Source organism: Argentina silus (assembly GCF_951799395.1).
Source record: "Argentina silus genome assembly, chromosome: X".
Lineage (NCBI taxonomy): Eukaryota > Metazoa > Chordata > Actinopteri > Argentiniformes > Argentinidae > Argentina > Argentina silus.
The window spans coordinates 2,025,309-2,048,389 of NC_139653.1; the positions used below are offsets into that span (position 1 = coordinate 2,025,309).

Sequence of the window (23,081 nt, forward strand, 5' to 3'; positions counted from 1 at the left end):
ATGAAAAGCACACATATCTCACCTAATACAAAGTGCAAGAAAGCGCGCGCATTTGTGGGCTATACTCCTGCCAGCCTCAAAAAAGCACACCCGGACAATGTCCGTCAGCCGTCTCCTCGTTTTCGTCAGCAATCCCTCCCTTCCTTCTCTCAGGCTGTCAGAGAAAAGAAATTAGATGTTAATATTGAGTGAGAGCAAGAAATATGTGGAAATGTAATAATGACATCTGTATTAAATATTACACAAAATGTAATAATGACATCTGTATTAAATATGACAATATTTCTGCTAACTGTATTTAGCTCTCTAGCAGTAACACATCTGCTATAAACAATGAGCAGGTCAGTTATCCAAACAATTTCAGGGTTCTCTCCAAAGAATGTAAGAGTGGCACTGCACCACACTGTGAACTTGCCGGCGCCAAATCAAACTATATTTAGTAATGACAGAGTAACTATGTTTGATCATCAAGGACATCATTGTTAAAAACAAAAGCAAAAGCATTATGATGTTCCTCAGTGAATTCTGCATTTTAGTGGTATTTTTTTGCACATTTTGACATGAATAAACGCGAGTCAGGTTTTGATACTGCAATCCAGTGCCACGCTGTTCAAAAATCCTGGGGAGAACCCATCATCATTACAATGCGAGTATCCTTTAAAATACACACACACACACACACACACCTGCAGGGTCCGTTGGAGTAGACCCCGGCCAGCCAGCAGAGAGTGTCCAGGATGAGGCTCTGGGCGTGCTCTGTGCCGGGGCCCTCCTCTGCCCGCTTACACAGTCCCTTAAGCAGCTTCTCATGGAAGTCTGGGAACTGCAGCATGGCACAGCGCTGGACTCTGGAATACACATCAGGGCGATGGATGTGTTAGCTCTCTTATCTGTTTTTTGTTTTATTTATTGGTGGGGCTACATACAGCTATGATGTAAAAAAATAAATAAATAAGATAACAGAAGCAATTGACAAATCTGTTGGGACTCAACACAACTAAGAGATGGTTCAGTGTGAGAGGAAGACAAGCCCACCAAACAGAGGAAGACAAGTGTAATCAAGTGTACTTGGGTAAAAATAAGAACAAAAGCCTGCACAGCACATCTCCTGAATTGGAGTTACCCCAGCCCTAGTCTAGGCTCTAAGGGAGGGGTCTCACCTTTCTTTGGGTAAGGAGGTCTTCTTGAACCTTCTGATTGTGACAGACACCTCCTGGAGCAGGTCACAGCCACAGAGGTTGTCAGGTTTTTTTGACTGTGTGGGACCCTCTCCTTTGGATGTGGAGGCCTTTTCCTACACAGTACAGAGAGACGGTGTAAATATGGACAACATGCATACTACCACACTGGATGGGGGAAATGGCCATATTTAAATTCTACTGCTAAACACTGCAACAGAGAAAAAATGTCCTCCTCTGAGAGTGGAATGGTGGAACACTGGTATGAGGAAACTACTTCAACACCAAGTGCTTCAGTCTAAACATCTGGTAATGGCACTATTTTACCAGCAGGTGGAGGCAAAGGAGTGAGGTCAACTCAAGGCAGACATCTGCATGCACATTTGAAACAGTGTACTCTTAAACATTCCACTTTTGAAGAGAAAGATACCAGAAAATACAATTTGCTGTCACTTTGATAGACGTATGTCATCAAATAAATTTTGTTTTTGTTTCTTTCTATGACTCAGCATGTAAGGCATCTTACTCAAAGCCTAGATGTTTGACGCTAACTGTGCTTGAATGTAATAATATCCTCATAACCATAACCAATAATAACCATGCTTTTCTCAGCCTCCTTCCTTGCGTGCATGTCACGCTCTGATGATTGTGAGGGTGGATGGGTGGGCCCAACAGTACCTTGGTGGCCTGCGCCCTCTGCAGCAGGGTGGAGAGGGAATGGCCCTTGCTGCTCTGGGGCTTGGTGACGGGCATCCTCACCACGGGCCTAGGGCTCTCCATGCCCTTGTCGCTCACTGCCTTGATGTGCACCAGGAAGGAGCGGTATTTCCCCCCGGCCATGCCTGCAGGGATTGGGACAAACCAGCAGAAAACTGAGAGACAGTTCTACACTGAGAGAGAGTTTAGATGCTGATCCTATTTTTTTCTCTCCGTGAAAAAAACAAAGACGCTCACAACCGACTCGGGGAGGACATAATGGCAATGTCATATTGAGTTTTTCCCCAATAGGGGCCAGGATGTACAATGCTGCAGGTAGGCAGTGTTACCTTTTACCAGCTTGGGGCTGGTGAGGCTCAGCATGCCTGCATGGCCTGAGAGGTCCAGTCCGCTGGCCAACCACACAGGACCACACAGGATGTCCTCCTTATGGTCCTCCAGGAAGGAGCAGAGCCTTGAACCTGGAGGAGGAAATGGAAGAGGACTAGCATGAACCCCTCCCAAGAGTCTCTGCAATTTGACTTTGCTAAGGAAAAACTCTAGGCCCAAGAGACTGTAGACGATATAACGAGGGCCTGGAGTTTTTCCTGGTGAAGTCACGCAATCCGGAAAAACTCCTGGCTGTGCTAATGGCCAGGCATCTCAATCCACCCCAAGGATTGACTCCTGTCCCAGAAGTATGTATCCAATAGTTTGGCTAAAGCCAATACACAGCAGTGTCTATCTACCCTTGTGGCCAATGTCGGTCCATAGTATTAACTCTACCTGGCGTCTCCTCAATGTCCATGAACTGGATGTCATCAGTGAAGTCATGCAATAGTGGCTGACCGTTCCTCTCCCCATTGGCTTGGAGGACGTGAGACAGGGGGAAGGAGATCTGTCTGTCAACTGCAGTCTCTGCATAAAGAAGAGAGAACATCTGTTATTGGAGACACTGTAGGTAGGTCAATGCCAAATAGGTAGAAGATCAATTAGAATCTGATTTGATTTCAAACATGATAATAAATTATTAGAACAATATTTCTCCGAAACACGTCATGCTGCCATCATTTTAGATATGATAAGAGAAAATGAAGCATAAAACTAAGGCCCAAGGGATCAAGTGTATCACTGCCTTTAATAAGCAGGGTAGAGTAAGCAGTGTGTCCTCACCGTTGACCTTGCCCAAACCCGGGGCCTTGTTCTTTAGCAGGGTGACTTGAATCTGAGGAATGTTAGTGATGTTGGCATTCATGACAAACTTGAAGTCCACGTGGCCCACCATGCAGGCCTTCGGAAGGACTAGCTCAAACACATGTTCGTCCCAGCTGGAGCTACACAGGACAGAGTATAAACATTGTTCATCATCAACATCAACACAAATGTGTCTTTGACAATGTTTCTATACTCAACCACACTGACGAACACACACACACACACACACCTGTCGCTCTGCAGCTTCCAGGTGCGTGTGTGCTGGGCTGCATCTCCGTGGTGCTGCTGGTGTAGGTGCTGGGGGTGGCGTCGCTGCTGTTGCTCCTGCTGAACCTCCACCCAGCAGGGCGGCACAGTGGCCGAGAAGCGCGGCGTCAACGTCTCAAAGCGCGTTAGCTCCACCAGCGACGTCAGGCTCTCCACACCCAACACTTGGTCCACCAGGAGGTCAACTCCTGTACGGGGAACAGAGTGGAGAAGGCATGAGATCTTCAAAAAGGAGGCCACAAAGCAGACTATAGATTATTATTGCTTCTCATGGTGTGGACTGTTATGTCAATCGCCATATGATTAGTATTTTTTTTTTTTTATAGTGAAGACATGTTGAGCAGACGTTTTCTAAATACCCATGTAATTGCCTCTTTTCATGACTGGCAAACAAGACATAAAACAACAGCTGATTAAGAGCAGAAATGTGAGCAGAGATAAGACTTGATGAAAGGGGGCAGGTCTGTCCTACCTGTGATCCCAGGGCTCGAGGGGTTGGAGGGGGGCTTTGTCCCCTCCAATAGCTGTTCCACCCCTTTAGAAAGGGGGCCGTCGACGAAAATGTCGCCGTCATCTATATCGTCACACACACCTCCAATTTGAAGGAAATGAAGCTCTCCACCTGTAGGGGTTAAATAGGAAAAACTGTACAGAGACTGCAAACTCATGTTTCATGTCAAGTTATTGGAAATAAAATTAACACTCTCAACAATATTCTTTCACATTCTATTTGGAAACTTAGTATTAAACTAAGTATTAAAATAGCCTGGTTGAGAAGGTTACCATCCACTAGATTTGATAAAAGACCAGGACATCAACATTAGGCCATACAAACTTGATTAATTGTTCAACAAATTTTTTTTTTTTTAAAAGATACAAATCAAATCATTTCTCATGCATTATTTTCGCCAGGTATGAACCACAAATTCAGCACAACTAGCAGCACAGCAACTGGAGGGAATTCAAAGATAGGAATCTCTGAATTAGTTATTGTATATATAAGGCAGGACCTAAAAACTAATTTTGTAGCTCAACGAGCTTACTGTGCTGTTCAATGCAAGATAGACACACCAGCTGGCTGGGGTCTGACTGAGGTTTTAAAAGGGGCAGTGTTATATTTTAGGAAAGACAGAAGTGCAAGTTATGTAATAGGATTCAGGTCAAACATGGCCGATGTTTAAATAGCAGAATTTTCATTAAAGCCACTGTCAGTCATTTCATAATGTATACTGTATCAGGGTTCGCAAGAATGCGAGAGGGGCGCTACGCCACTGTCAACATTTCAGAGAAAATTAAACTACATATTTAGTAATGATCGAGTAACTATTTTTGATCGGCAATAACATTGTTGTTAAAAGCGAAAATGTTACTATGTTCCTCAGTAAATTTAGCGTTTAGCTGTATTTTTTGCGCATTTTGATATGAATAAATGCCAAAGTCGGTTTTGATGGTGCTAGACTGCATTATCTTGTTCAAAAGTCCTGGTGAGAACCCTGTGTAACCCTGTGTATAGGCCTACCCCTGGTTTTGATAAATATGACTTAATAAATAGCATGATGAGGTAATTAAGTTAAGATATCACCGAAAGATCCCAAATTCATTCACACGTCAATCATATTTTTCCTGTTTATCCATCTACTCACCTCACATTTCTGAAAATGAAATATGTTAAACAATTTATCAAGTTTGCACGGCCTTAAGAAATGTACTTCATGACAACTATGTCTCAGATATAGTTCCAGGAATAGATGTCCTCTTTAAATCAACCAAACCTTTTGACTTGCTGTCAAACATTAATTTTATGAAATGTTAACATTGTTTCTTATCCAGTCTGTAGCACAGACTGGGAATCAGCTGCCAGACCAGGCTACTATACAAATCACTTTCTCTTAAAGTAAACAGCCCTCATAATAAGAGGGTACCATGGCTGAACTTCTTGCAACAGGCCTGTGTGATTCATCATCTATTACAATGACAATGTGGTTTCACCTGCCATGGAAACAAAGCAAGCTACTGTAGCCTCTCCTCACCTTTGGTGCAAGCGCACAGTCGGTCAGTCCCAGAGCAGTAGGTGACAGAGACGAAAGGGTCCATCTCATCCACCGCCCCACCCTTCTTGGGAGGCTCCACTTTGGCTAGGACCTCCAAAGTGGACAGGTCCAGGATCATGATGTACCCTGCCTGAGTGGTGACCACCAGGTGGCCCAGTCCAGCCGCGTCCCCCCGCTGCTTCTCCTTGATGCTGGAGGCAGCAGTGGTGGTGTTGCTGCTGGCTGCCCCAGAGCCAGTCCCAGTGCCGTTTTTGAGTCCGGACTGAGATGTCTCCTCTGAGGCCTCCTCGCTGTCGTCCTCCCTCCCGTCTAGGACATCCGGCGGGAGCAGGATGAGGGAGGTGACGGCGTCACGGGGGTCACGGATGTGCTGCACCTTCACAGGCTCGTCTTCTAGGGTGACTATGCGTGTGGAGTAGTTTAGCTTATATAGGGCCAGGTAGCCCCCTCCTCCACAGCCCCCTGGCGTCCTGGACTGCTGCTGCTGGTCAATGGGGGGCAGAATGAGAGGGGTCTGCGGAGGCGAGGCGGTGGGATGGGCCTCGTGGCCGTTGGCCAGCGTCGGCAGAGGCTGGAGCTCCCCTTTACGGCGGCTGCAGAGGGCCGAGTGGAGGCGGTTGAGGTTGTTGAGCGCCTCCACCTGGTTGATGGCGCTGAGGGATTCCACACTGCACGGCTGCAGGCCCACCAGCAGATGCACGCCGTCTGAGCATGGCGTGATGGAGTCCACATACAGGTTCTCCTCCTCCAGCTGCTTGGGCAGCCGCAGGCACTGCACCAGGGCACCGGGCCGCGGTGCAGCCAGCGAGCCACTCCACTTGTCCCCATCCAGGGCGGCCAGGTTGGCAGCGGCGGCATCGGCGAACTGCTGGATGTAGGTGATGGGCGGGTCCTGGAGCAGCAGCTGCTCATGGGTGTCGAACTCCATCTCGATGATCTGGGGCACAGTGAAGCCCTCGTCGTGGAGGCCCTTGCTCATCAGGTTGTTCATCTGGGCAAACACCTTCCCCGACGACTTGTCCTCCGTCTCCTTGATGCTGTAGAGCAAGAGCACGGGCATAGTCCTGCGTACGGGGGGCACAGCGGGGGGGAGGGCTGCGGGGTTGGGCAAGCCCAGGTCCGTGGGGTGGTTACAGGTCTCTATCTCCATGGGGCCCTGGTCGGGGCAGGCGTGGAGGGGCTCTGGGCCCTGTGCCCTGAGGGAGCCATCCATGGTGCGACGAGAGGAGGTGGGCAGTGGGGCGGCAAGTGTGGAGCCGGCGAGCGGGCGGTAACTAAGCAGGCCGCCGGCCAGCAGGCAGGGGAAGGGAATGTTGTGGTGCTCCAGAGGCTTGTCCTTGGCCTTGTCGGCCTTGGCCTGGGAGGGGTTGGCCCCCAGCTCCTCCAGGTCCTTGACCGTGTCCTCCAGCACACTGGCCACTACCTCCCACTGGAGCTTCTCAGGCTGCTGCAGGACGCTGAGTGCTGTCACGCCCAGGCTCACCTCCATACTCTCCCTCTGGGATGGGTGGCCTGAAGCACAGGGGAGAGGAGAGGGTGATTAAAGGGAAAGCTCCCCACAATACAAATTCACCTCTTCATACAGGTAACACGGAAGTAGTCAATGTACAGGAGGGTCTGCTCTGCAGTCCAGGACTTGCGGCTGTTTACGATGGTACACTGTAGCGTTAGCATTGTTGTATTCAAAACTACAAGCGTGGTAGGACCCCTGTTAGCACGCTCCAGTTAGCATGCCTGAACCATTTCAATAAATGTCAAGCCTGCAAAGGACAAATGGCGCTCCATACCTGTCACAGACTCTGATCTGGAATGCTCTTCACTGTCGGAGTCCTCCAACTGATCATCACTGGTTGAGACACAAAAAAAAGATATCACATCTGCCAGATACAAGTCTTCTTTTACAGTTCTTAGGTATAAAAAGTACAATGACATTAAACTGTCATTGTAATAAAAATACTCAACATCATAAAATGGAAAAAGTCAATGAAGTTGTAAGTTACCTGTCTCCCTCTAGTTTTGGTATGTCTGAGCAGCTGGAGGAGTCCTCTAGCCATGCTAAGGTGGGCCTCCTGGACTCCTGCTCGTTCCCAGAAAGGATTAGCTGACGCAGGATCGCTGGGTCGTAAGGATTGATTTCAAATTTCAAGTGCACCTGAAAGCGAAAGGGCAAGAAAAAAACACTTTGCTAAATCTGTATGCATTGTGGTATTAATCGTTTGTTCATGAAGCCCTGAGGTAAAGCTATGAGCGTGTCAGTGGGTGAATAAGGCCATGTTGTAAAACACGTGCAAAGGAAAACATGTTGTAGACGACTTAAAACCTGGCCCCAGTTCCTGTCGTTGATCTCTATCGGAAATGTCCTCCTGACGTGAGGGTAGATCAAACCTTGATTGATCTAGACTGTCATGTCTCTTCTCTCCCTCACACAAAACACCACCATACAGCCTCCTCACCTTCATAAGCTTGGACACATCCCAGATGCAGATCTTGCCGCGCTTGGTGGCTGCTGCCAGAAAGTGGGGGCAGCTGCCGAAGCCGTAGCAGGCGATCTTATCCGAGCCGTCGGGGCTAGGGAACTGAGCGGGGCTGGTGGCCAGGGTGACGGACAGGGGCACGTTCTGGGTGTGCTCCCCCTTCACAAACGGACAGTTGGGGGAATGTCGCTCGTGCTCAGACCTTAGTGAGTTGAGGGGGGATCAGTTAAAAGATGACCATCAGTGACACAGTTGTTACACATACAGTGCATACAGTTCTGAGTAGGGCCCGACAGATATCCGAGCACGGATATTATTGGGCTTTTACAAAAATATCTGTATCAGCACATATCCCTCTGATAATGCAAAGATACAGCTGTACGATACAAAGATGTGAGTCAGCCTCACATTGTGAAATTATAGAAAAGAAGTGTAATGAGGTTTTTCCAGAGCAAAATACATAAATATATGGATTTTTATGAATGAATAAACTTTATTGGCGTTTGCTGTTACTGGAGTGCCTGGAATTTAGCAAAGTAATGTTAGTTCTTTGGACTGCAATCAATTAGCACAGTTGCTAACTGTTGAACAAGTTATTGACAGTTATTCGGCATAAGGAGTCACAGTAAGATATTATTTAACAATCATTTATTTCACCAGTTAACATGGCTACCTTGTATTCATGAATTTCAGAATCAGACATTCTAGCTACATTTTGTCACAAGCAGCTTGGGTGCATAGTTCCAATTAACCTTACTGCACAAAGCAGGTTTGTTTACTCTTATGAAGAGAGCAGAAGGACATTGGTTGGCAACCAGAAAGTGCAGGGGGTATTCTAACACTATGATTTAAGAACGATTTTCACAGTGCATTTTGTATGTTTTTGTAAATGAAATATAACTGAATATAACAAAAAGAATCAGTTGATGGTCAAACTGTGGTCACAACAAGTTAGATTGAACAGCAAATCACTGATATCAATATACAGTGCACTGATCATGTGAAATTCTCATTTGGCATTGTACAAATAACTGCACATAAAATACATAAAGGTTGCGAGATCATTTCAGGTCATTATTGAGATGTCTGTCTAATCAGCATTGTTTTCTTATGAAAACTGTGCTAAAAATGAATTATGTAAAATATATTGGCATCGGTGGAACCAAAAATCCAGTATCGTTCAGGCTCAAGTTCTGAGCATTAAACACCACAAGACCCTTTGATGGTGTTTAGGCATTATTAGCCATATGAATGTGAAGGTCCGGTGTGGTTGGTACGAGTGTGAGATGCTCTCACCATGGCTCGTCTGTGGGCTCCCAACACACTAGACAGACACTGCAGGTGAAACACATGGCTCTGTCGTCACCTCCGGAGGCAGGCTGCAGAGGAAGACAAGACCAAGACTGTATTGTTAGAATTTGTGTTTTACTGTAGCTAATTACTTCTATAGTTGTATTGAAAACCTGGTGTATCGTGCCCTTTCCTCAGCTTATGCCCTATTCCATTGGCATGGCAACACTGGACAGGAGCAAATTGAGTGGTGCAGTCTCCATAGTTACAGCCACTTATTAAAAGCTTTAGTCTCAGTGAAACCAAGGACGTCAGAATGGCCATTTCAATTATTTGTTCTGGATCGTTATTTAACTAAATCTCTATTTTTCACTTACAAGGCAACTAGATGAAATAAGTGAAAGTATCAGGATCCTCGAGCATACTCGGGCATATATGTGCAGTAATAACATTACCTGGTCTTTTATTAAAAAAAAATAATAATAATAAAAAAAGAGCTGGTGGGGAAAGGAGATGTCCTTACACTGCCTACCTGGTGGTAAAATCCTGCTTGGGCCATGGGGTCAGGCTGTGCCCACCTGTACCCAGCGTGGGGCCATGACGTGAACGTTTCCCTCCTATTAGCCTCGCTGTACATCAATGACCTGAAAAACATCACTGGTCAACATTTCAATTCAACAAAGTATGCAAAGAAAAAAAGTTATCCAGCAGCGGTGATACGGCTAAAACAAATAAAAAAAAACATTAAAAATAAAAATAAGTATACAGCACTGACCTAACCATGTGACATGACCAAAAAAAAAAAACAGACAGACAACTAGAGGAACTTAGGATTAGCTAGTGACTTACCTATCTACAGAGCGGCCCGGGCCCACCCCCAGCTCAGGCCGTGCGCTTGGTAAGAGGTAGGAGAGCCTGTCCATGATGGACGAGGCCACAGACAAGGCAGCAACGTTCTGGTTTATCTTCTTTAGCTCGTTGACGATGGCACTGGCAACCAGCTTTAGAACATGGTGTGGGAGATGGAACGTCACCGTTGCCCACTGGAGAGAGAAAGGGGAAGGAGAGAGGGAGAGAGAGGGAGGGAGGGAGAATATGACCGGGTTAGAGTAGCAGGAGAGAGGTAGCTGTGCTGCAGGTATTATTGAGAATTAATAATATCCTATATCATGTACTAGCACACTACAGACACCACATCCTTGCTGGCACACATACAACTGACTTAAGTCAACAGCCAGGGCTTGTCCACTCAAATACATACTATACAATGTATGCCACTCCCAGAGAGGTCAGTGGGAAAGTTAAAAGGGAAATCCATCATTGGGACACAATCTGATTGTTGCATCTGGCCTAGGAAAAGTCGGATGTTGGGTAAACTGCCAATATCTGCATTACACTTGCGGCGGGGGCGGGGGGGGTATTAGGATTGGGCGGTATAATTTTTTTCATACCATTATACCGTCCTCAGTTTACCGGGGTATACGGTATTACCGTGAGAAAAAAATATGTATAATGTTGCGTGGAGCTGGCGGGAGCTGTCTCCATACATTGAAAAACTGAATTATTTATGTGGTGCAATACTGTATGACATTTAGACAAACTAAACTTAACAGTTGGATAGTATAATATGATAGCTTAATAAGAAGCATGACACACTGCATTCGTAATAATACAACTTGTCTCATGTCCTATGTCATATAGCCTATAGGCTATCATTTGTCTATAAAATATTGATTTAGTTACCGTTATGAGACTGGGAGTCAGTTATGCTCTGGGGGTCCTAAATGCACGGCAGACTCCGAGGGCCCGGTCTGTCCATTGCTTCTGGTCCTGCACTGCATTTGTCACCGCCAAATTGAGGTTGTGGCCAGATGAGCCATGGCCAATTCAGGGCCCTGATGGCGGCTGTAATGTTAGCAGCTTTGTCAGTCGTTATGGCCGAGAGTTTATTCGTATCCAAGTGCCGCGCGGAGTGCATCAACAATGTTGTCCGCCGTGTGGTTTTCTGGAAAAATGCTAGTCTGTAGGAATTTTGACTGTCGTTTCCAGTTGGGTGTGACAAAGTGGACGGTTAACGACATGTATGGCGTCATGTCAGTGAATATCTGTTTGAAGCCGACAGCAGCACTTGATAGACAGATATCCCATCCATGCAGCTATTAATGGGTGTTTCAGTTTGAGGTGCGAGTGTAGATTAGTTCCCATTAGTGTTCCCATCTCTGGCCGTCATCTTTTTCATGCAAATCTTGCAAATAACCTCGTCCAAATCTGCAGGCTCTCTTTTCTCGTCGGGTCGGAACCCACAATGCAAATGGCAGCAGTGGCATTGTTTTAGAGACCAAGTCATTAGCGCTAGTCATCTTTTTTTCTTTGGTGGAAGAGGTCGTGCAGCACCCTAAAAGTTACACGTAATTCTTTCTCCGACCACGCTGGCAGCGGCGCTGACGGTATTGAAAAGCATACCGTCGGCATTTTTAAATCCCGCGGGATACCACATTACCGTTATACCTCCCAACCCATGTGTATTTCTTGTGACACCCAGAAGAAGAAACAACGGGAAGAAAGTGACAGCTGTTAAAACGTTCCCATTATAGGCATGTCGCTGTAAAGCAAGACCAATAGCCTGTGCTGAAATAGGGCAACAGCAAAGTTATCCTGACGTAACTGTAACAGAATGCTGGTTGGCACCCCCAATTGGCCAGTGGAGTGGAGACACTGCCCTGTTCCTCCTTGAGATGGTAACCAAAGTATTACATGTGCATGATAAGTACACAGCTGGGACAGTTGTGTGGGAGGCCATGGATAGGGAAGTGGATAGAGACATGTACACCACACTGCTGTGCTCTCCATGCACTTAGAGGTGTGTTACAAACATTATGGAGCATAACCAAAGGGCAGATGTTGTTTTAGTGCATGACAGGAACAGAACTCTATGGTATTCATGAACAAAAACTACGCTTTCAGTGAGAAGTTCGTCAAAAGCCGCAAAATACATGAAATTCTAAATGAGCACCACCACAAATAACTTGTGCATAGGTGTTCAGCACACAGCCTTATTACCTGTTATAATGCTGTATGTTTGTATTATCACTCTGAAGAGTATGAATTAGGCTGTGGGAGAGAAGCTTGGAATCCTAAGCAACCTGGCCAGTGGTGAGCATGTTGTTTGAAGTACAGTAGACCAACATACTGCACTATAGCAGGTATCAAAGCTGTGTGCTGGAAAACCTTATTAGTGCATAGTTTAAGTTATGGTGGTGGTGCTCATTTTCAATTTCCTGTCTAAAGTGGTTTTTGACAAGCCATAACTTCTCGCGTAAAACTTAATTCCAGGGTTTCTACACCGGAAGGTGATCTGCTGTTAAATTACAAAAATGTGACCACTATCCTGCCAGACAATCCCATTAGAAAAGCAAAAACGTTCAAGAAGTAGGCTAATTCATAAATATGACAGCGGCTGACATGTTTGGATACAAAACTTCAGCCAACACAAATTCTATGAATGCCGCAGATCGATAAAGCCAGGCAGCCTGGCTCAAAGTTTGGACCGTATGAATAATGTACTAACCCGTCACCGGTAAGCCAGAGGGGGTGGACCTATCTCTATATGTAAACACAAACAGTGAAACAACGATGGGAACAAGCTGACCCTAGCTGATGTTGCAGTTTTTCCAATGCTGTTCTCTCGTTTGAAAGATTGGGTTTATTTGTTGGTGCTTTGTTAAACCAAATTATTCGAGGAACGTTTCACATCCATCCTCGTTTTACATCATTCCATTCTATTATTTTATGTTACGCGTGAAGTTCGCGAGCTAGCTAGCAGCTACCCTAGACTGAAAACGTAGTGAATGAATGAATCATCTGCGGATCGGCTGAGGCTGCTATGCTCGAAGTTTGTACAGTAATGACGGACAGAAACAAATATCTTCCCTGAAGTTTGGACATAACATTGTTGAACCCCTAACCATTAAACACCGCACCTCCTGTCCTATTTTGAACGCTACCGGCAGGGGCTTTCCTCCGGGAGACAGGCCGATACGGGAAATGAACACACTACCATGTACACACTACCGTGGATAGCAAGGTAGATTTCTGATTTATATGGCATAAATGAACGTTAGGTTATACATCGTTATCCTAGCAAAAGCACCCCACTTTCAGCAATGTCATTATGATGATCTGCCTAGCTTTCACATACATAACCACATACATTGTGGTCCTCTGTGGCTCAGTTGGTAGAGCGTGGCGCTAACAACGCTTAGGTCGTGGGTTTGATCCCTCCTGGGACCATATATACTGAAATGTACGCACTCACAGCTAAATGGCATATATTATAACGTATAGTCCTCGTAAAGCTATATGTATAGCTTTGATGTGGTAGCCCCATGAGGGCTAGTTGTGATAACTAACAACGTTATGGGTAAAACGAAAATTGTTTTAGTCACACCAAAACGACAGAGTTTACTAAACCTTTTTATTTATTGATTTGACCTCAGCGAATATCGTAGCCAAGTTCTGATCCGTCCATCCACATCTTGAAACTACGTGGCGGGGCAACACATTCAAAAGCTGTCACAGCACAGCTGCCAGCAGCAGTATTGTTGTTGCTGCTTTATCTTGCAGCTTATAACATTCACGTTAGACGAGCATTCATCAAAACAGTTAGCATTTTGGTCTTCACCATTCATAGTCTATGGGCGTGCGAATGCGATATTTTATAAATAATAAACCTATATTAACTACGAACTTAACTCGGCCTCGATGCTCTGAGACATTACTCGAAGGGGCCTGAACGCCGCAACTTAATCAGTTATATAGAAATTGCTGTAGGTCTGACTAGGATAACGTCTTAATTTTATGCAAATTTTTTAAGGTATCTGTTAAACGAAATATTCAGGGGGGGTGTAGACATTACGGTACGGTGAGTAGACATGAATAGGCATAATAATCAGTGGTCAAACAGCTGGGAAATTAGCCAGGACAATTTGGTATTTTCAGTGGTAGCCATGACGCCCAATACTGGCTGGGGAAAGGCAAAGGACAACGGTGAGACAGAAGAGAACACTACAAAGCTGAAACACATTAACAATAACACCTTTCCCTAAGTTGTAGGTGTTTTTTATGGTCATTTATCATTTTATGGTACACACATTCTTAAAAAAATGTCCAGTATGTCACACTTATGGAGTCTTGGAGAAGCTTAAACGGGTTAGGGTTAGAACAGCCTGGCAGATGGGCTTCGGAAATGGAGGTGATTTGCTGCAGAAGTACCCTGGCAAACCCACACAGAGGCAGTGGGCTCCCCTCAGCCACTTGCACATACCAGGACAGATACATCTGACAATTGGAGGAGAAAGGGAGGGAGGGAGTAAATTGGGGATCTCCCTGGGTGTGGGCCTGGGCTTTCACATTAACAGATGGTGGTCTAGCCAAAGTGTACACACCGAGGGATGGGTGAGGGGAGGGCCTCAAGATTTTGACAACTTTCAGATTTGTTTTACCACAGGATTGATTACACTGAGAGTGGAGAGTGGGCATTGAGACAGGAGCTGTGCTTGCTTGTTCCCCCCTCTGCCCCCCTGGCTATTAATATGTCGATGAGGTTCTGCAGTGGGCTGCTCTTTGTGTGTCGCAGACTGCAGTCAGGTCTCAGGATCTCAACACTGCTGAAAGGAAACGCTTGTGCGCATAATGAAACGAGAGACAAGTGCACTGTTAGCAGCACACAGAGGGGGTCTCTCTTCCTCTTTGTCATGCTAGGCTATGCAGGCAATAAACAGAATCAGTGTGTGTGGTGGGTGTGATGTGTGTGAAAGGGAGCAGGAGAAAGAATTATCGAGGAACAACAGCCTTCGCTAGGACCAAACAGAACTTCTATGCCTATCAGTGACATTGTGTCACATGGGAAGAAGCTACCAAATTATAACCACAACCGCTTTATGCCATGGCCAGATTAACCTCCTATGAGATCCCTGGGCAGGAGCCCCCCATTTTTTTTGCCTTAATGTTGGTTTAAAAAAATGTGGCTGGTAAAAAGATCTGAGTGGCTGGTGAACTTTGTCATCCACCAGACACCTTGGCTGGTAGACCCAAACGTTCATTTTATGCCCCGTTTATTGGTCAGCGGTTATTTAGCGGTCAATTCCAGAATTAGGAGATCAGCACTGCAACGCTTAGCACGTCGACAACGAACGATCCACCAAAACAACTACATTACATATTTTACATGCACCACTAGCCCATGTAAAATATTTATTTAGTAATAATAGTTATTCCATCTTTGATCACCAATGACATTGTTGTGAATTGTGTGTGTCGAATCACTTCGCAAAGGTAGTCAAAAAAAGAAAACTGACCAAAGTAGTTCAGCTTGCTAGATAGACAATTACTCAGCTCTGTGGTCTTAGAATTCATTCCAGACTAGTTTGAAACTCCAGGATCTTGTTTCCTTGGAGGAGTTTAAAAGGTTGGTTGGTGTACATGTTACTGAGGAGTGTAATTGTCAATAATCTCTTGTGGTCTTACATATGATTTATTTTATTTATGACGATTGTATACACTCACCGGCCACTTTATTAGGTACACCTGTTCAACTGCTTGTTAACACAAATACCTAATCAGCCAATTACATGGCAGCAACTCAATGCATTTAGGCATGTAGACATGGTCAAGACGACCTGCTGAAGTTCAAACCGAGCATCAGAATGGGGAAGAAAGGTGATTTAAGTGACTTTGAACGTGGCATGGTTGTTGGTGCCGGACGGGCTGGTCTGAGTATTTCAGAAACTGCTGATCTACTGGGATTTTCACGCACAACCATCTCTAGGGTTTACAGAGAATGGTCTGAAAGAGAGAAAATATCCAGTGAGCAGCAGTTCTCTGGGCGAAAATGCCTTGTTGATGCCAGAGGTCAGAGGAGAATGGCCAGACTGGTTCGAGATGATAGAAAGGCAACAGTAACTCAAAGGTTGGTGGTAGTGGTGGTGGTGTAATGGTGTGGTGTATGTTTTCTTGGCACACTTTGGGCCCCTTAGTACCAATTGAGGATCGTTTAAACACCACAGCCTACCTGAGTATTGTTGCTGACCATGTCCATCCCTTTATGACCACAGTGTACCCATCTTCTGATGGCTACTTCCAGCAGGATAACGCACCATGTCACAAAGTTCACATCATCTCAAACTGTTTTTTTGAACATGACAATGATTTCACTGTACTCCAATGGCCTCCACAGTCACCAGATCTCAATCCAATAAAGCACCTTTGGGATTTGGTGGAACGGGAGATTTGCATCATGGATGTGCAGCCGACAAATCTGCAGCAACTGTGTGATGCTATCATGTCAATATGGACCAAAATCTCTGAGGACCTGAGCACCTTGTTGAATCTGTGTCACAAAGAATTAAGGCAGTTCTGAAGGCAAAAGGGGGTCCAACCCGGTACTAGCAAGGTGTACCTAATAAAGTGGCCGATGAGTGTATGTGTCTGTATATCGCTGACCTTTTTTTCATGCGTCTGTCTAATTTGTTTTTAGTGAGTTATGATTGTAACTTGTTTGTAATGAAGGTGTGCCTGCGTATGTAATTTGCCTTGTGATGTATGTGTGTGTCATCGTTTGTGAATTGTCTGAAATATTGTTTTCCTTGGCTGCTGTGTTGGAACAGTTCTCTTGAAAAAAAAGAAATTAATTTTATCTCAATGAGACTAACCTGGATAAATAAAGGTTGAATAAATAAAACCTCCTTGCACGAATGACAGAATATCTCACTTTGATCTAGGCCTATATTTGGCAAAAACAAGTTGATTATAGAAGATCAGCTCATCAATAGCGGTGAGATGAAGAGTGGACATTTTTTTAATACTCCCCTCCGTCAATTTGATTGGTTTCTTGGCCCAAGATGTCGCCCTGAGACCACAAATGATGCGTCCCTCAATAGTAAAGTCTGCTATTCATTACATCCATTCTTTTTCATTCCATTTATACTTTTTGCGTACCCCATTTTGCCTGAAATCCTATTAATTCCTATGGCCATTTGCTCTGAATGGGGACATTTAAAAATGTATCCACTTATTTTAAGATTGACTCCTCAATTAAACTTTACAATGTGTAGACTGACTCCACTTAAATAACTTCCATTCAAAGTTTTGATACCATTTAGACTTTTTAAGGTTTAAGCCTTTTTAAGTTGCATGAACGAACATGGGTTTCTATGAGGATCATTGGGTTCCTATTATACATTCTATCTATACCTCCCCTCTATAATCTATCCATCCTCTCCTTCCATTTTCATTCATCCATCCCACCAAATCAGTTTCTATCTCTCTCTCCCTCATCTAACTTCATCTGTCTATCTACAGTATCTATCAATTCATCCAACCAACCAACCATTCATCCATCCACCAATCAAACCATCTTTAACTGTGTCCTCTACTAAAATAAGACACTCACTTTCAACTACCAAGCAAATCTCTCTATTGTCCAAATCATCTTCAAACTTTTCTCTACTACCAAAATTAGACTTTGCAAGCCCACAAAGTTTCTTCTGGATTTTTTTTCTCTTGAATAAAAACAACAGGAGACCTGCAGAACACACAATGATTACGCAAGAATGCACTCTCTTGGCTAAAACCACTCTCAATCTCTTAACCAACCAAAAAATAATAATACAAACTTGAAAGTGCACTTTTTACATCTATGGATCTATGGAACTGCTGCTCTTGCAACTTTCAAGCTATTCACACCAATCCAACTGTGAAATGTTCCAAAAACTCTAACCCTAACCCTGATAAAAGTTCTGTGGTACCTATTAAGCCTTTTGTAACTCCAAAACTCTCATCCAGCATGACACCTGCAGAACTCATTCTTAGAACGATTACACAACAACGCACTCTCTTGGCAACCAGTTCTACCCCAATAAAACCATCTTTCTCTCTCTCTCTCTCTAACCATCCTACCATCTGACCATCCTACTCACACTTTCTTTCAACTGCCCAGCCAGGCTCATCCTATCTATCCATCTATGACCTTCTAACATACCGTCTATCTAACCTTCAATTTTTCCAACCTTATATCTACCTAACCTTTCAACTACCTAGCATCATCCTTTCTTCCTTTCACCAGTCACGACTGCTTCATTCAGTATAACCCATACTGATTAACTTCTTAATTGTTTTGATCTGTCTATACCTCCCCTCTCTCATCCATCCATCAATTCATCCGTCCAATCAACCTCAACCTTTCTTTCAACTGCCTAGAAAATCTTCATTCAACCCTGAAAAAAGCTTTCTGATACCAATTAAACTTTTTAAACTATTAAGCTTTTTGTAACTACCAAAAACCCTCATCCAGTTCACCAACCAATTCTACCAATCTCAACCAACCAACTCTCTACCCACTCCACTGAAGTACCCCTAGCTCATCCTAACCATCAATTCATCTATCCAACCAACCAACAGACCATATATGCTAACATATAAGACATTGCAAGCCAACAAAGTTTCTTCTGGAACTTCTTTTCTAGTTTACTCTTACAGCCCACCGTTTGTTGTTGTAGTCATCACGCATTCTCTCATATGGGCAGCAATAGGCTATATGCAACAGCAGGGAGAAGTGGGGGAAATGTTTGACACTTTGATAATGCAAACTTTTTAATCGAGACAGGAGTCAGGATTTGGAGTTTCAGCCGGACTGGGACTGAGGGCAATGAGAGAATGCTTCCTTGGAAACTAGTTAAATAGCCTATGATCTGAAACTAGTTAAATAGCCTATGATCTAGGACAGGAAAAGATAAGACTTTTCCAGGGCCCCTTGGTGGCCGGGTGCCCCGGTGGGTAATCTAGCTGTGCCTTATGTGGATAAATACAAGTTTTCATTTGAATCCCTGAGTTGATCAATAATACACCATCTTCAGTCTTCTTTGACTTCATGTCTTCATCACATATGCTGCTGCTAATAGCTGGCATTGCCCAGCGGTCAAAGAGCTATGTTGGATCTGAGCAACACCTCAGCCAGGGCCAGATGACAGCTAAACTCACCCCCAGGACCCAGCAGCAGACACTGCTGTATCAGCTCCCCCAGCTTAGCGTTGATTAGATTGTGGGGACACAACACTATGCAATACTTTTACCTGATTGCATTTTCCAATGCATTGGAAAAAATAAGTCAAAACTGCTGCAAGAGGAATACTAAGTAAATATATGCAGTAACAGTAACTGACTTGAACACCTGAATAATACAAAAATAAGAATAATTGAAACTAGGCAAATTAGCATTTGTACTGCCTGGTCATTGGTCCCGTGGCCTATAACGAGGTGATGGACGACTTGTTGTGACACACCGTGCAAACAGAGACGGCTTCAACATAAAAAAAAATTAGATGGCGAGTTGTAACACAGTTCGCCTCCTTTCAGTGCTGGACTCACCTTGGCCACTTTGTGATTGGCTGCCGTCTCGTGTGAGGTATTCTTCAGGCCTTCTTTGAGCTGAGTGATGAACACGTCGTAGCCCTCTGTGTTGGACACGTCTACCTTCTCCAGACAGGCCGACAACATCTGCTGAGCCTGCAACACACACACACACACACGTCATGGATAAGTCATCACTATTCGTATTCAGTACGCTCAATTAGTCAGAAATAGAACAATAACAGCATGAAAGCATTCACACACTGAGAAATTGCAAATCACACAACTCACGAAGCTAGAGCCCTGTATGAGAATTAGAGTTTGAAACAGGCCTGAAAATTCAAGCCCAACCTGACCTGGGCCTGTTTTGATGAGGCCCAAGGCCAGCCTACGCCAGATATCCAAGACATTTTTATGAGCCCGAGCCCGAAAAAAATCCAGAATTCTAGAAAATGGCTGTATCTTTACCCATTGTGCACAACAGCAAAATTGCAGCACTGCAGTGTAAGGAGTGGAACAAGACACTCGCTGAGAAGGGTAGCGAGAGAGACTGCTTGAAAATTCACCTCTATTACTATCAACAATTGTATTTACTGCACCTATCTTTATAGAATACCTTGTATATATTTCCAGAAATGAGCCCAATCTTGCTGTTGTGTGTTTGTAAGCGTCAATGCCAATAGCGGTCCATAAGATAAGGCTTCAATTGATCTGATACTCTTGGTCTGGTGCAGACGAATAGAGAATGACAGAGCAGAGGCACATTGGCTAATTGGGTATATTCTCTTAGATATATATATACACATTTTTAAAACATTTAATTGAACAGGTGCTGCTGCTTGCATCCATCACTGACTATAGTAGAGGGAGAGAGAGAGCAGTAGGCATGCTGCAAGTTTATATTCCCAAAAAATTACAACAGCTCTGTCGCAGCAAACCCAAGCCTTGTCCGGCCCAAATCATGTCAGAAAATCTGATTTTTTTTTTTAACACAATATAACTATATATAATTTAACTATATATAATTGGAATCTTTTATGTGTGGGTCGTGCTCCATGAGAAAAAACACAATTAGCGATTGCTCAAATAAAACAATTTTAGTCGACTAAGAGCAAAACTACCAAAGAATCAACTAATTGGGGTCAGCCCTAGTTATTAAGCACTACTTGAGAGGCTGCTAGGTGGAATCGCATGATGCCCTTGTATGCATATTAGGCATCATTATCCCCTGGATGTATTTACAGGGAGTCGGCCGAGTCAATCAATCTAAAGAGTAAACTTCCTAAAAGCCTCGGAGATAGGAGATACCGCTTTCAGTCAGAAAGATGTGAGTTTATCTTCACAATGGTTATTTGACAGATAACTGTCAACCTAGTAGAGTGGCAGGATTGAAACAAACCGCAAAACTTTTCTCCACACCGGTTGCGAAACAAAAGCAACTCTATCCCCATGAGTTGGCACGCAGCCCAGATCAATACACAGATAGAGACACCTAGGGAGCATATCACGAAAGGAAACATAGTCTTAGCTGTGTGGTATAATCCTGGGGTATGTGTGTGTGGGCTCAGATCTTCTAACTGCCTGTGGTGTGATTCAAAGACCATCAGTCTCTGAGGAATGAGGAGGAGGGAAAATGTTGTCTCACTGAATGCATATGACCAGAGAGCAAAATGCTACATTAAGCCTCACTATCTAATTTGACGCAGATTTAGAGTAAAAGAGTGAGACATGGGGACAATAAACAGTCAGCCACAGGTCATAAAGTAGAGCAGGCCTCTGGGATCAAAGAGATTGCACTGGCACATGTGTAATAATATATTAGGCCTAACTTGGACAAGCCATGCCAGAGTCAACTTTAAACTGTTTACTATGAGACAAAACTTGTTATGGTCTTGTAACATATTATGTGTAGCCAGTGCAGATGTCTTTTGGCTTTTAGTATTTATCATTTAAATTATCATCATCATCATCTACAAAATCTTCTCCTTAAGCATTGCCTTAGCTGGTTAAATAAGGTTAGGCCTAAGTGAATCAATAAAGACAACCTAATAACAGGCTATTGACCTGTAGTAAGCAACATAAAACTTTAGGGGTTCTCTTGGAAATGGTATTTCAATTTCTATGCATGATCTTTTTAGGAAAAGGTTGTAGTAACACAATGAGGCCAGATGTACAACTGTTTATTTATTGATTAATTAGAGGGAGTAATGCAGTGTTACAGTTAGCATAAACAGGTCAACCACACACCACAAGCCACAGATAAAGGACTTGAAACAAGGACGAGCGTCATCAGACTTCAAGGCCATTATTGATCGATTGATTCCCTTTTTGAGACTCTGACACGCTTAACTTGAATTTTCCCATTTATCTCCCCTCGGACATCGATGCGAGATTGACACGCCCTCCTCCACTTGTCACCAAAGCCATGTCATGCTGATTCAGTGCTATGCAAAAGGGAGTGGATTCTCCACACTTAGCCATGGGTGTTTAATCACGGTGGACCAGTTATTCTACAGTATAAGGCAGTCCTGTGGTCTTAGTTGTGTGAGCTTTGGTTGGCAGAGCTTAAAGCAATGACACATTCATATTATCAATTTGTTTGATTAACTTGTGTCCAAGTATGCATGTTCACCACCATAGAGAGTGTGTGTCACCCAAAACTGTAAACTAGAGTCGTGATGATTCGGCCAAATTCATTTATTCATTCTCAAAATGAATTCAGCAAAATGTGCACATAGGCAAATGGAGGGAGAGTGATAGTGTCACTTTATGTTATTGTACAAGTGGAATGAGGCCTGTTTCACTTGTGTAATAATCCATACATCCTGCAATTAACAATGTTGTTACTAGAGTACTTACTGTGTTACTATACAAGTATTGGGGCAACTAAATGTTAAATGTTACCACATACATTTCCCTAGGTAAAAAGCTTTTCTTCATCTAACGTTGACATAATCATGTATGTCATTTGTCATCTGTGTGCTTGTGTATGTATGTGTGTGTGTGTGTGCGTGCGCGTTCTTCCCATCGGCACCAGGGAGTTTTTCTTCCTGGGTTACTTTTAGGAGAGTCTTAGGTCAGGCCACTGTTAAAGAGGACTTTTAATCCAGTGGTTTTGTTGTTTTCCTTAGTCCAAAAATCACATTTTAAAATGATGTCAAGATATCTCGCTTTGAATGTCCTAATCAGTCCTCTAACTCAATTCATCATCTGAATTTCCCCCCTACCTTCTGTTAAAAAAGCGTGTGCTGCTCTCTGGGAATCACTGTCATGGTAGAGCAGGGTAAAAATGCAAACAGTCTCATGGTGAAGTATTTTGTATTAAGTATTTTGTTGCAGCTATGCCACTCTTGAAGTAAGTACAGACAGCCCTGGTGTTTCGATGCATATGATGCAACTTTATGCTAAATGATGATAGTTTGAGACTGTATGCATTGTGGATTGAATAGAAATGCACATGAAGATGTATTTTGGATAAATACAAATAAATGTGATTGATTGTGTGT

The 23,081-nt window shown here is 43.9% G+C and overlaps 1 protein-coding gene across 9 annotated transcripts in view; it reads right to left on the bottom strand.

Annotated features, from left to right (window-relative positions):
• Window positions 1–23,081, bottom strand: part of birc6 (baculoviral IAP repeat containing 6) — a 120,150-nt gene that overhangs the window by 93,188 nt on the left and 3,881 nt on the right. For 6 of the 9 annotated variants that reach the window (XM_083694411.1, XM_083694412.1, XM_083694410.1 and 3 more), the window contains exons 3-19: window positions 19,594–19,731; window positions 10,021–10,214; window positions 9,695–9,815; window positions 9,178–9,260; window positions 7,861–8,083; window positions 7,408–7,559; window positions 7,195–7,253; window positions 5,387–6,919; window positions 3,829–3,978; window positions 3,319–3,544; window positions 3,048–3,208; window positions 2,661–2,792; window positions 2,225–2,356; window positions 1,857–2,020; window positions 1,161–1,294; window positions 687–848; window positions 23–154 (exon numbers count right to left, since the gene is read on the bottom strand). In XM_083694411.1, the coding sequence (XP_083550537.1) occupies window positions 23–154; window positions 687–848; window positions 1,161–1,294; window positions 1,857–2,020; window positions 2,225–2,356; window positions 2,661–2,792; window positions 3,048–3,208; window positions 3,319–3,544; window positions 3,829–3,978; window positions 5,387–6,919; window positions 7,195–7,253; window positions 7,408–7,559; window positions 7,861–8,083; window positions 9,178–9,260; window positions 9,695–9,815; window positions 10,021–10,214; window positions 19,594–19,731 (3,896 nt within the window). The remainder of the gene's footprint in view (window positions 1–22; window positions 155–686; window positions 849–1,160; window positions 1,295–1,856; window positions 2,021–2,224; window positions 2,357–2,660; window positions 2,793–3,047; window positions 3,209–3,318; window positions 3,545–3,828; window positions 3,979–5,386; window positions 6,920–7,194; window positions 7,254–7,407; window positions 7,560–7,860; window positions 8,084–9,177; window positions 9,261–9,694; window positions 9,816–10,020; window positions 10,215–19,593; window positions 19,732–23,081) is intronic. The other 3 variants (XM_083694416.1, XM_083694415.1, XM_083694413.1) reach the window with 1 other exon arrangement.